Consider the following 14,046-nt stretch of genomic DNA (forward strand, 5'->3'; position numbering starts at 1 on the left):
AAGTCTGTTGATGCATATCACTCTAATGACTGTCTATCTTCTCTTTGATATTTGCATGGCATTAATTTATGCCTTCCTTGTTCCCGCCAGCAAACGCCCTCTCCTGGATCTCCATCTTGAACTGAATGACCGCGTGTATGATTGGAACAGCAGAGTGTCTGCTAAGGAGAAGTACTGTGTTTGGCTGCAACACACTCTGAGAAAGAAACTCATTCTTTCTTACAAATGAAATACTGAAAGCTCTCTTAAGCCCTGCTCTGCCCCTCAGTCTCCATCACTTGTCAGAGTAGCCTGCAAGCAAGTGTGCATAAGTGATGAATGTGAGGCGAGGTCCTGGTCCATGCTGAAAAAGACCCTTGGGGAAGAATGCTTGGCTGGAAAGGTGTCTGAGCTTCGAAGATGAGGTATTGATCTCTATTGTGAAACAATGTTTGCATGAAACAGCTCACTAGGTCAATGAGGGAAAGAAAAAGACTTGGAAACTTTAAAAACCTAGCACTGGTTGAATTGAGCATCTCAGGAACATGTTGCCTTCCATGGTAAAGGTCAAGCAAACAGCTACAGAAAGGCTCATTCAGAGTGTCTGCAATCTCAAAGTAACCTGTGGGAATCCATGCTCCATACAGAAAAGAAAAACCAAAATACAAAGCAATGAAATTAGAATTTAACAAACCCCCATAATATTTATCAGAGGCAGCCACAGTTACCCAAAACTTTGGTGTATTGCTTGCCGAAAGTTTTCTTTCAGTTTTCACATTTGTATTGGGTGCCATAGGAGAGAAACCCTCTGCCCTGTTGGTGGAGGTGCTCACACTGTTTCTTTGGTCATGTCAAGCTTGGGCCCTGGGGCTCGGGGAGTATCTGGCAACATTGGACATGTCCCTGGCATCTCCGTGGGACACGGGTGTGCTTTGCTTGTTTTTGGTGGTGTGCTTTGTGTAGGGGTTGAGAGGAGGCAGAATTATAGGCACCTAGTCCCTCATTGGTGAGGGACTGAACCAGCACCAGCTCATTGGTCCAGCCATTCTTGAGGAAGGCAGTGAGTCTGGCTGCCATCTTGGTCTCAGCAGCCTGCAATTTTTTTTTCCATACACAATATCTAGATGTAAGACAGCATGACTGTCTTAGTTTAGGCTGCTAATAACAAATTGTCACGGAATGTATGGCTGAAACATTTATTTCTCACTGTTCTAGAGACTGAATTCCAAGATAAAGATGTTGGCAAATATGGTGTCTGGTGAGACTCTGCTTCTAAGTTTGCAGACAATCACCTTCTGCTTCCGTCCTCGCAGCGAGCAGAGAGAAAAAGGAAGCAAGTTCTTTTCTGTCTCTTTCTCTAAGGCCACTAATCCCGCTCATGAGGGCTGCACTCTCATGACCTAATTACCTCCCAAAGGCCCTACTTCCTTGGTGATTAGGATTTCAACCTTTGCATTTAGAATGGACACAAAGCATTTGATCCAGAATGCTGGCAAAGCCCCTCTGTCAGAATGGGACTCTAGGTAGTGCGCTGTGGATTCTGCCTAAAACTCAGATTTAACTTTTAATTTTTTTAAAGATCTCAAGTTGTTCAGTGTTCTTCAGTGCACAGCAACCTTGAAAGTGCCCTCTGTCATTGCTCTTCACTTTGTATTTCCTTTTACTCTTCAACCCTGTTGCCTGTAGCCTCTTTTCCCCAGCATTTGTTGTGGGCTAGCACTATAGAATATTTGATGTAGCTCCTCAAATAGGCATACATTCAACCTTATAAATGAGTTTTGTAAACTTGTGTTTTTCACTTATGTAAATAACATGCTATAAAAACAAAATACCAGTCCTTAACACTGGTAGCTTGTCCATTCATCTTGGGACTTAATGGTATTTTATTGTTAGTCAGGTACACTGCATACTTGTTTCTTTCTTGGATGGGATGACACGTCCTAAAAAGAAAATGCTGTTTTAAAAATCTCACTTGAAGGCTTTTTAAAATTTATTTATTTTTATATTTTTAAGTTGGTTGTAAGTGGTATGTGTCTCTGTGTTGTTTGTTTTGACATGGTTACTAAACAAAGGTTGAAAAACTTAGAAAGCAGAGTTTTCAGACTATTTATAAGTAGTTATTTCTACTTTACTGGATGCCTGATGATCTTTGAAGTACATATTGCTGAGGGATGCCTGCAGGAATAATGTATGTACTTGGTCTTCTGAGCCAGAACCCCACGTTCATTATTAGAGAGGGAAACTGTTGGAGAGGGATCTTAATGACCTGGCAGTTTTGGTGTCCTTCTCTGTCCCGTCCAGCCAGGGGAGAGCATTTTTCCACTTATTCTATTTTTTTATTATATATCAAAATAGCACATTAATATAACATTTTGGGTGGGATCATTGCTACTTTTACAAGTATCTTTCCTCAAAATGCTTCTTTGTCTCACAAATGTACAATGAAAAATGCACAAATGAAAAGTATTTATTTATATTACTTAATAATTTTAAATAGTTTTCTATATTACTAAGAAAACAAGGGGGATTGAGAGGGATCACAGCCCCTGTGTTCTTACACAGGGGACTATGGTGATGGTGCATGGGTGAATACCTGAGAAAAGAAAGCAAACATTGTAGAAAAATGAGCAATGATGTAAAATATATATAAATAAATATTTTTTTTTAAAAAAGAGGGACCTCCCTGGGATTAATTCAGTCTTACAGCTATCAAGTTATCACCAGCCACTGCAGCATGAGTTGGATTCCCCGGCAGGCCAGGTAGCTGACCCAAATGGCGCAGCAGACCTCTCCTTTCTCTCCTGCTGCTCCCCTCAGCAGTATATTTCAGTAGATCCTCCTGTTCTTCTCCCCAGTCTGTCTCTGGTGAATCCTCTCACCCCTTGCACCTCTGGCCTGTACCCCTGTTCTTGTATGTATAAATAACTAAATAAAATAAGTCTTAAAAAATCAGAATATAGGGCCTCCCTGGTGGCGCAGCAGTTGAGCGCTGGGTTGTGAAGCTGCCTGCAGCCTCTGCGGCGCCGGTTCGATCCCCGGCTGCTCCCCGGCCACCGGAGGAGGGTCCCGTATGGCGCGCAGACCTCTCCTGCCGCCCGCTGCTCCCCTCAGCAGTGTACTTCAGTCCCTCTGCCTGCTCTGCTCCCGCTCTGGCTCTGGTGAATTCTCTCACCCTCCCGCGCTTCTGACTGTACCCAGTGCATGTATAAACAAACAAACAAACAAATAAATAAATAAAACATGCCTCTATAAAAAATAAATAAAAATAAAATTTAAAAAAAAATCAGAATATAAAAAAAATGAACCTACCATATGTCCCAGCAATTCTATTCCTAGGCATCTACCCAAAGAATACAAAAACACTACTTGAAGGGATATGTATTCCCATGTTCATTGCAGCCATATTTACAGTAACTAAGTTATAGAAACAGCCTAAGTGTCTAAGGAAGTAGATCAGAAAAATGTGGTATACACTGTGTGTGTACACAGTGGAATGCTACTCAGCTGTAACAAAGATGAACTGCCATTTGAGATAACCTGAATGGAACTGTATAGGATAATGTTAAGTAAAATAAGTCAGAAGGAAAAAGAAGCACAGGCTAGGGTCTCACTTATATATGGAATATAGAGAAACATAACAAATGTCAGTAAAAACAAATCAATAATAAGCTTTTAACATCTGGCTGTAAAACTGAGGCAACCAGAGGAGGAGGGTCCTAGTCCTAGGGACTAGGACCCAAAGGAATATGATGGAAGATTGTTAGGACACTGGTGGTAGACAGGGTGTGAAAGAATACATTCGTAGAGGTTTGAACCTATAATCCCCAGAGTAGATACAAAGATGTAAAACTACCTCAACAAACACAATTCTGGAAAGAAAAAAAAAAACCCCACAATAAAAACTCAAAACACAGGGCCTCCCCGGTGGCGCAGCGGTTGAGCGCTGGGTTGCGAAGCTGCCCGCAGCCTCTGCAGTGCTGGTTCGATTCCCGGCTGCTCCCCGGCCACTGGAGGAGGGTCCCACATGGCGTGCAGACCTCTCCTGCCGCCCGCTGCTCCCCTCAGCAGTGTACCTCAGTCTGCCTGTTCTGCTCCCCGCTCTGGCTCTGGTGAATTCTCTCACCCTCCCGCGCTTCTGACTGTACCCAGTTCTTGTATAAATAAATAAATACATCTAAAAAAAAAAAAAAACAACTCAAAACACAAAAGCTGAACTTCTATTAATAAGGAAAAAGTAGGATATGGAGCTTCACTGTGGGGTAGTGAACATTAGCTATATCAAAAGAATGAGAACAATCATTTTATGATTGAAGAAACTGAGGCACACAGTTTTTAAGTGACTTGGTCACAAATATCAGAGAATAAGACATTGGTAGTACCAGGTCTGGAATATTATCAACCCATCTTAGGATCTTTAGACATTAGAACAGTAGAAATATGTAACACATTCCTGGGAGGCGTCATCTCTCTGCTCCTTGTGAGTCATTATTCTACCTTCCCAGCTCCTGTCCTCTCCCTGCAGAAATAAAAGCAGGACCATAGATCTCACCTTATCCTATCTGCCTATCATGGTGAAAATATAAAACTTGGGCCTTCCTGATGGTGCAAGGATACTATGAAGGTATCCTCAGCCACTTCAGCACAAGTTTGATCCCTGGCTAGGGAGCAAACCCACAGGGCACAACAAACCTCTCCTGTCTCACCCACTGCTCCCCTCAGCATTGTATTTCAATCAATCCGCCTGTCTGCTCCCCACTCTTTCTCTGGTGAATCACTCCCCCACACCTCTGTCCTATACCCCAGTTCTTGTATGCATAAATAAATAAATCTTAGAAAAGAAAAAAAAAATATAAAACTTGGCAAATCAGCATTTTTTTTCCTCTTAAAAAAACCAATCATTTATATTGTACCTGTGTTTATTTACTTTGGTATGTTTCTTTTTTGTCTTTGAATTGCATTATTTTTATTAAGATCAACTATCAATCAATCCTCAGGTCCCCAAGAGAGGAATGCTAAGTGTGTATTTTGCTCACTGGCAAGGGTTATGAGGTAAAGAGGAATTGTAAGTCCAGATCAATGCTGACAAAATGGGGGAAAGCCCTTGCCTCCCCATGCCCACTTGACCGAATTGATTTGAGGATGAAATGAAAGTGCCTTTGTGATTACACCAAGAAAAGAATCTTATAATTTTATTTATTTAGTTTTCTTAGATACAAGCCTTTGACTCTGCATTTACTTTTGGGATTGAAGTATGCACAGGTAGATAAGTTGGGACTCATTCAGTTGAAAATGAGAAAACACTACACAAATCAACCTCCTCAGTGACTATTAGACTGTACCTTTTACTCCCTTCACAGTCCCAATCCTCCTGACTTCCTTTTTCCATAATATTTACCACCTCTTAACATGTTATAACATATTATCATCTTTCTTTTTTTTACTTTTTTTAACTTTTAGTACTGAGGTAACATTGGTTTCTAACATTGCATATGATTGAGAGATACAGGTTATACCTCTTCAGATGCTTGTTATCACACCACACCCACCACCAAGGCACCTGTAGTCCTCTCCCATAGTCCACTGGGCTCTGAGCCCTTCTTCTCTCCCTGGGTGGCCCTGGTGAGAGAGTTCTTGTGACTGCTTTGGTGATGCGATGTGAATGTAGCTGTTACTGTACTATAGTATTGAGGAGTTGTTTTGAAAACCCAGCCTTGAAAAAGTTGGTGGGATTTTGGCAAGATGAGATGGAGAAGAGAATATGTTGCAAGAGAGGAAGTCAGTGACGTGAAGGGTCAGAGAGATGAAAATGCAAGGCATTTTCTAGAAATCTTGAGTGTAACTTTTAGCTGGAATGGAGAGAACGTGAGCAATGGTGGGTGGTATAACAGAGATGGTCACAGTTGGTGTGTGAAGAGACTTAAAGGCCCCATCTTTGTCTGTTAGTCAATTCTCATGTAAGTTATATTTATCACTTTCATTGTGGAATCTATTAGAACAGTAACTCCTTTGGCATCTTTGCATATGAACATTTGAGTTCTAAATGTTTGTCTTATTCTTTTTCATTGGCTAGTTTTTTATGGAATTGTTTTAGAAATACTAGAGAAAACTATATAACAATACAATGTATACCATGTACCTGCAATTAAGTCTAAATAAAATATTCTGAATATATGTGAAGACTCAAGCTATTACTTTAAATATTAGTGCTAACTAGTCATAAAAGAGATAAATACACCAAGATATTTCAAACCTTATAATGGCCCCAAGCAGAATTATCCAAGTGTTCAGTAACAGGGGCATATCTATGAGATGTCCACTGATTGGAATTTTGTGTACCCACTGAAGTTACATATGTAAATAATAATCGATAACACTGAGCTATTATTAGCTCATTTTACATAAATTATCTCACTTAATCCTCAAAACAGCTCTATAAAGAGCCTTCCTGGTGGTGCAAGGGGTTAAGCACAGCACTATGAAGCAATCCACAGCCTCTGCAGCATGAGTTCGATCCCTGGACAGCCAGGGAGCTACCCACATGGCGTAGCAGACCTCTCCTGTCTCGCCCACTGCACCCTTCACCAGTGTATTTCAGTCAGTCTGCCTGTTCTGTTCCCCACTCTGTCTCTGGTGAATCCTCTCACCCCTCACACCTCTGGCCTCTACTCCAGCTCTTATATGCATAAATAAATATATATATAAAAAGAATATAGTCTTAAGTGGCTGTATCATTTTGTAGAGTTCCTATTACTCAGTATCCTTGCCAACGTTTGGTGGTGTTAGTGTTTTTTATATTTTAGCCATTTTAGTAAATGTGTGGTGGTTCACATTATTAATTTGTAATTGCTTAATGACAGCATGATGAACTCTTTCCATATTCATTTGTCATCTGTATATCTTCTTTGCTGAAAGTATGTTCAAATCCTTTGCCTATTTTTTTAATTGAGTTTCTTATTGTTGAGTTTTAAGAGGTTTTTTTTTTGAGTTCTTTGTATAGTTTGGGTAAAACTGTTCATCAGCTATATATTTGACAAATAATTTATCCCAGCCAGTGGTTTGTCTTTTCATGAACTTAATATTGTCTTTCACAGAGTAGACATTTTAAATTTTAATGAAGTCAAACACCATTTTTTTCCATGGATTGTACTTTTTGGTATTGTTTCTAAGAATTCGTTGTCAAGCTCAAGGTAACTTGTTTTTTCTTGTGTTGTCTTCTGGAAGTTAATAGAGGTTTGCATTTTACATTTAAGTCTTTAATCCATTTTGAGTTAATTTTTTATTAAAGATGTAAGGTCTGTGTCTATATTCTTGCTTTTTTTCTTTTTCATATTACGGCCCCATTTGTTGAAATGTCTGTCTTTTACCCACACGATTGCCTTTGTTTTTATGTCAAAGATCAGCTTATTTATATATTTCTGGGTCTGTATTGTGTTCCATTGATGACTGCATTTTTACACCAATACAGCTATTATAGCTTTATATTGTGTTGATGTAACCAATATTGGTGGCAAGTCGGGGATTTTGAATAAACTTAGGTATTATATATTATTGTAACTGAAATATAAAAGAAGGGTCATTACTACAAAGCAGAAAGTGGGGAGGGAATGAGTACAAGGGGTCAGTTGGTTGGTGGTGGATGTAAATGGACATTTGGTGGCGAGAGTGGTGGATAAATGTAACCTTGGAACCTATACTGTGTTATGCAATCTAAATACATGCATACATACATAGCGCATATTGCAAACACATACAATAAATAAAAATTACTTATTTGCAAAAAATGGTCCAATATATTTGTGTGTGTGTGTATATACTCAATGTATTTATTTTAAACATGAATGGCATAATATTTTGATACTGTTCTTTCTTTTCACTTATGTGGTCATATCTGTATTTCAAAGTGTGATATTTAAGTCATTCACAATTTTTCATTGTTTAAATGATGATAACGCAAAACATCTTTTCTTTCTTATTTGATAAGAACTTCCTGCCCCAGACGTGGGATTCCCATTCTTTTTTCACTCCCTTGGTTGGCATATGTTGGTCAGTTTTCTTCCAACACTGAATATTATTTCAACTGTCTGACATCATTCCTCTCTTTCTCTCTTTGATTCTTTAGTCTAAAAACAACCTTTGCCTGCCCTATCAAATAATATCCCTCTCTTTCAAGTCACTCTTTTACATAAATTTTAGGTTATAATCACTTCATTTCACCTTTCCTATTTATTCCATACTACCCTGCCATCTGAATTTCAGCTTAACCATTCTGCTAAATCTATAAGATCCAAGGGTAACATTGACCCTAATACCAAAACAGAAATCTTTGGCTTCTATGGGGCCATAGTCTTCCTACTTGGCCAGGGTATTATAGAAGTTCTATTATAGCAGTTCTTTGGTCAAGTCTTCTTGGGATCTTTCTCCTCATTAAATATGGATATTCTAAGGACCACTCCTTTATTTTCAATTTTTTATATTTTCTCTTTTGATAACATTGTAGCTTCGATTATAACTTTTTTCTTTTTCTTTTTTTTAAAAGATTTATTTATTTATTTATTTATACAAGCACTGGGTACAGTCAGAAGCGCGGGAGGGTGAGAGAATTCACCAGAGCCAGAGCGGGGAGCAGAGCAGGCAGAAGGACCGAAGTACACTGCTGAGGGGAGCAGCGGGCGGCAGGAGAGGTCTGTGCGCCATGTGGGACCCTCCTCCAGTGGCCGGGGAGCAGCCGGGGATCGAACCGGCGCTGCAGAGGCTGCAGGCAGCTTTGCAACCCAGCGCTCAACAGCTGCACCACCGGGGAGGCACCAATTATAACTTTTATGCCAGCCACAAGATGGCTGTTTCTAGTCCAGCCTCCTTAAGTTCACATCTCAACCTGCAACTTCCTGGTAGAGTTTTCCACTGATTTTTATTTTGGAACATCAAACTCATTATACTCAAAAAAGCAAAACACAAAAAACAAAAACAATCAAAGTCTCCATTCCAAATCTGCTCTCTGCCTGTGTCATCAATTTCAGTTAACACTGTCCAGCATCATTTTCATCCTGGCCCACCTCTCCTCAGTGTCTACATCCAATAGAATGTTCCAAATCAGATTAGTTTGGTTTTTTTTAATAAGAGCAGTTTTCTTTATTTATTTATTTATTAAGTGTTGCTTTTCTTATCTTTTCTTTTTAAAGATTTATTTATTTATTTATACAAGCACTGGGTACAGTCAGAAGCACGGGAGGATGAGAGAATTCACCAGAGCCAGAGCAGGGAGCAGAACAGGCAGACAGATGGAGGACACTGCTGAGGGGAACAGCGGGCGTGGCAGGAGAGGTCTGCACGCCATGTGGGACCCTCACCGGTGGCCGGGGATCGAACTGGCTCTGCAGAAGCTGCGGGCAGCTTCGCAGCCCAGCGCTCAACTGCTGCGCCACTGGGGAGGCCCCAGATTGGTTCTGTATCTACAGTGTCTTTTACATTTATTGCCATCATTACACTTCCTCTGCCTTCATCACCCCTTCACTGAAGTATGACGACAGTTTTCTCATTGATCTTGCCCCCAGTCTCTAAATCTTAAAATTATCTTATACACAGTAACCCAAAGAATCCCCCTAAACATAGCTTTGTCACTTAGAAATCTTCAAGATTCCCCAGTGGATGTACAATATTGTGCTGGAAGTTAAGGTGAAGCTTGAGTAAGAAGGGGGTAGAGGAAGGGCTGCTGATGTATGTGCAGGAGTCCAAAGACCTAGAGAACTGGAAGTTTTGATGTCTGAAGGAAGGAGATGGATGTTCCAGCTCACAGTTCCCCTTTTTTGCCCTTTTCTTTTATTTAGACCCATACTTGATTGGATGGTGTCCCCCAGTTTGGTGAAGCAGATCTTTATTCAGTCTACTGATGCAAGTGCTAATCTCTTTTTTCCTCACAAACATCCCAGAAGCAGTGTTCACTGACTCTGTGGGCATCCCTTCACCCAGTCAAGGAGGCACATAAAAATTAAACTTCACAAGGATTGTTACATATCCTAGATCCTCCTACCCTTTTTTTCTCATTGAGTTATATTTCACATATAAAATGCATTCTTTTAAAGGATAAAATTCAGTGGTTTTTAGTATATTCACAAATGTTCAATCATCACCATGATCTAATTTCAGAACATTTTTATCTACCATAAAGGAAAGCTCATACCTGTTAGCCATCATTCCCTATTCCTCTTCATGCCCCAGTCCCTGGCAGGCACTAATCTGTTATTTACCTCTAAAGATTTGACTGTTTTGGATAAACAGATAATTAAACATGTGACCTTCTGTATTTGACTTCTTTCAATTAGTACAATGTATTCAAAATTCATCTATAATATAGAATATACCTGTACTTTATTTTTTATCAACTGATGGCAATTTGAGTGGTTTCTACTTTTTGAAATTTATGAATGATGCGCCTAGATTTTTGTGGGGGGGGTGTTTTTAATTCTCTAGTGTATATTTGAAAAAGTGGCATTGCTGGGTCATCGTAACTCTATATTACCTTTTGGGGGACTGCCAAGCTGTTTTTCAAAGTGGCTGTACCATCTCCATTCCCATTAACAGTGTGTGAGAATTCTAATATCTCCACGTACTCACCAACACTTGTTATTGCTTGCATTTTTGTTATAACTCTCCTACTCGGTATGAATTGTATCCCACTGTGGTTTTGGTTATTATTTCCCTGATGAATGATGTTGAACATTTTGTGTGTATGTATTGACCATTTGCATATAGAGTTCCCATTTTTTAGTTGATTGTTTTATTGTTTTGTTGTATCATTATATATGCCTTTCTCTTATCAGATGTAAAATTTGCAAAACTTTTTATGCATCTATGGGTTATCTTTCCACTTTCTGGGTAGTGACTTTCCAGCACAAAATTTTGTATTTGGAGGCCTCCCTGGTGGCACAAGGGGTTAAGATGCAGCATTATGAAGCTACCCACAGGCACTGCAGCATGAATTCCCCCCCAGCCAGGATGATAATGCACATGGCGCAGCAGACCTCTCCTGTTGCTCCCGCTGCTCCCCTCAGCAGTGTATTTCAGCAGATCTCCCTGTTCTGTTCCCCGCTCTGTCTCTGGTGAATCCTCTCACCAACCCCCCACACCTCTGGCCTGTATCCCAGTTCTTGTATGCATAAATAAATAAATCTTTAAAAAAATATATTCTGCTCCTTTAACCACATCCACTTAGTCCTAATCAGTCTAGTGCTAGTGAGAATTCTGTTAGGAACTATCACCACTTTGTGGAACTTTGAGGTTTCATTTCTCTAGAAATAACTGAATTGCCCCAAACCCACTTAGATGGAAAGTTTTGGGGGGTTTACGGATTGGGAAAAGGTGAATTTAAATATCAGCTTGCTAGTTCTACACTTTGGTTTATCCTAATGAAATAATTGTAAATATGTATATATCCATTTAGTAACTAAGCATATTTTCTTTTTTTTTAATGTAACTCACAAGCTTTATTTTATAAATGTAATAGGTAAAGTCAAGTAAGCACTTAAATTATGAAAAGAACTAATAGAAATTTTATTTTAAACATCTTACATTGACCTACTTGCAGTTGCATTTGACTAAGTTCTATTGCTGTGAAAACTACAGCTCAAGCACAGGTATGGATGAAAATTAATACATTTCTCATGTCTTCACTGACTGCTGCTTTACATAAATATACACATTAAATTTGAAAAAGATTTGATTGACTATCCACATATATACTTCATTTTTGTTGATCTCTTGGGAGAACTTGTCTAAAGAAAAAAAAAAGTGGTTTTGGCTTCTGAATCATGTAATGAAACCAGCCTATACTGTAAGACACCAAGGCTCCTCAATTTCTCTTCAGACATCAGACAGGTTTTGGGTACTTGTTCGGAAAGTTCTTTAGATAATGTGACATGCTGATACTCATAGTGCTGATGGAAACACTTGTCTGAATGGTAGATATGCTTGAGGGCCATCCTGGTGGCACCAGCAGCAGAGAAATAGCCTCGGCATGAAGAATAGGCCAAGGCAAATACTTGACTGTGACCAACTAACACCATGTTTTAAAAAACTGTTTAGTGACAGAAGGCAAAAAGAAATGGAAAGATACTCCATACTCATTTATTGGTAGAATTAACATGGTTAAAGTGGTTATCTTACCCAAGTCAATACATAGATTCAATGCAATCTTTATCAAAATACCGGTGGAATTTTTCTTTTTCTTTTCTTTTTTTTTTAAAGATTTATTTTTTATTTATACAATAGCAGGGGTATAGACCAGAGGCAGGGAGGGTGAGAGGATTCACCGGAGACGGAGTGGGGAGCAGAACAGGCAGACTGACCAAAAGCACTGCTGAGGGGAGCAGCGGGTGCCACAGGAGAGGGCTGCTGCGCCATGAGGGAGTCTCCTTGGCTTGCTAGGAATGGAACCCGCGCTGCAGAGGCTGTGGACAGCTTCACAGCACTGTGCTCAACCTGCTGTGCCACCGGGGAGGCCCTCTTTTTATTTTTATTTATTTATTTATTTATTTTTTATAGAGGCATGTTTTATTTATTTATTTATTTGTTTGTTCGTTTGTTTTGTTTATACATGCACTGGGTACAGTCAGAAGCACGGGAGGGTGAGAGAATTCACCAGAGCCAGAGCAGGGAGCAGAGCAGGCAGAAGGACCGAAGTACACAGCTGAGGGGAGCAGCGGGTGGCAGGAGAGGTCTGCGCGCCATGTGGGACCCTCCTCCGGTGGCCAGGGAGCAGCCGGGAATCGAACCGGCGCTGCAGAGTCTGCGGGCAGCTTCGCCAGCGCTCAACCGCTGCGCCACCGGGAGGCCCTCTTTTTATTTTTTTTTTGAAGATTTATTTATTTTATACAAGAACTGGAGTACAGGTCAGAAGCGTGGGAGGGTGAGACAATTCACCAGAACCACAGCAGGGAGCAGAACATGCAGATGGACTGAAAACACTGCTGAGGGGAGCAGCGGGCGAGGGAGAGAGGTCTGCTGCGCCATGTGGGGTTCTCCCTGGCCAACTTCACAGCGCACTCAACCACTGCACCACCAGGGAGTCCCTCTTTTTTTTTTTTTCATAGAAGAACTGCAGTGCAGGCCAGAGGTGCAGGGGGTGAGAGGATTCACCAGAGACAGAATGGGGAACAGAACAGGTGGATTGACTGAAATACACTCCTGAGGGGAGCAGCAGGTGAGACAGGAGAGAGGTCTGCTGTGCCAGGTGGGTTAGTTCTTGGCCAGGGATCAACTCAGGCCATAATGGTGATAGCACTGACACTTAACCCTTAGGTCATGAGGGAGGCTTGCAGTGAAATTTTTCAAGGAAATCAAACAATACTGAAATTTGTGTGGAACCACATATTTCACATATGATCCTGGACAACCAAATCAACCCTAAGAAGAAATGACAAAAATGGAGGCATCATGCTCCCTGCCTTTAACCTATACTACACAGCAATAATGATCAAAACTATGTTATTGGGATAAAAACAGACATACAGATCAATGGTATAGAATGGAAAGTCCACACTTGTATGGACAGTTAATTTACAACAATGGAGCCGAAGGAGAAAGGAAAGTCTCTTCAACAGATGGTGTTGGGAAAACTAAACAGCCATATGCAAAAGAAAGAAATCAGATTGCTAACACCATACATAAAAATTAATTCAAAATGGATTAAAGGCTTTTGGATATAATATCTGAAATAAAAAAATATATAAATGAAAATGTAGATGATATGCTTTATGACATCGGCCTTAGAGATGTCTTTAGGGACTCCATTTCAAAGGAGTCAAAGGAAACAAAGCAAACATAAACAAATGAACCATACCAATCTAAAAATCTGCACAGAAAAAGAAACCATTGTTAAAAAGAGATACTACTGAATGGGAGAAATCACATATACAACAAGGGGTTAATAGTCAAGATATATAAAGAAGTCATACAGTTCAACAACAACAAAAATAGTCCAATTTAAAAATGGGAACAATGGACACATGAAAAAATTCTTGTTGTTGTTTATCATTAGGGAAATGCAAGTGAAAACCATAATGCAATGTCAAC

At 40.0% G+C, this 14,046-nt stretch overlaps 1 protein-coding gene and 1 pseudogene across 2 annotated transcripts in view; one reads left to right on the plus strand and one right to left on the minus strand.

The window, feature by feature from the left end:
- Positions 1 to 7,760, plus strand: part of LOC119256098 (CASP8 and FADD-like apoptosis regulator) — a 121,256-nt gene extending 113,496 nt beyond the window's left edge. For both annotated transcript variants that reach the window (XM_037523825.2, XM_054699990.1), the window contains exon 9: positions 91 to 7,760. In XM_037523825.2, coding sequence (XP_037379722.1) covers positions 91 to 229 — 139 coding nt within the window. In that variant the 3' untranslated portion in view covers positions 230 to 7,760. The remainder of the gene's footprint in view (positions 1 to 90) is intronic.
- A 3,956-nt stretch (positions 7,761 to 11,716) lies between these two features.
- LOC119254825 (cyclin-dependent kinases regulatory subunit 2-like) lies at positions 11,717 to 11,954 on the minus strand (annotated as a pseudogene).
- Positions 11,955 to 14,046: the final 2,092 nt, after the last annotated feature.

This window comes from Talpa occidentalis, unplaced genomic scaffold, assembly GCF_014898055.3.
Source record: "Talpa occidentalis isolate TD23 unplaced genomic scaffold, MPIMG_talOcc4v2.1 talOcc4.3, whole genome shotgun sequence".
Lineage (NCBI taxonomy): Eukaryota > Metazoa > Chordata > Mammalia > Eulipotyphla > Talpidae > Talpa > Talpa occidentalis.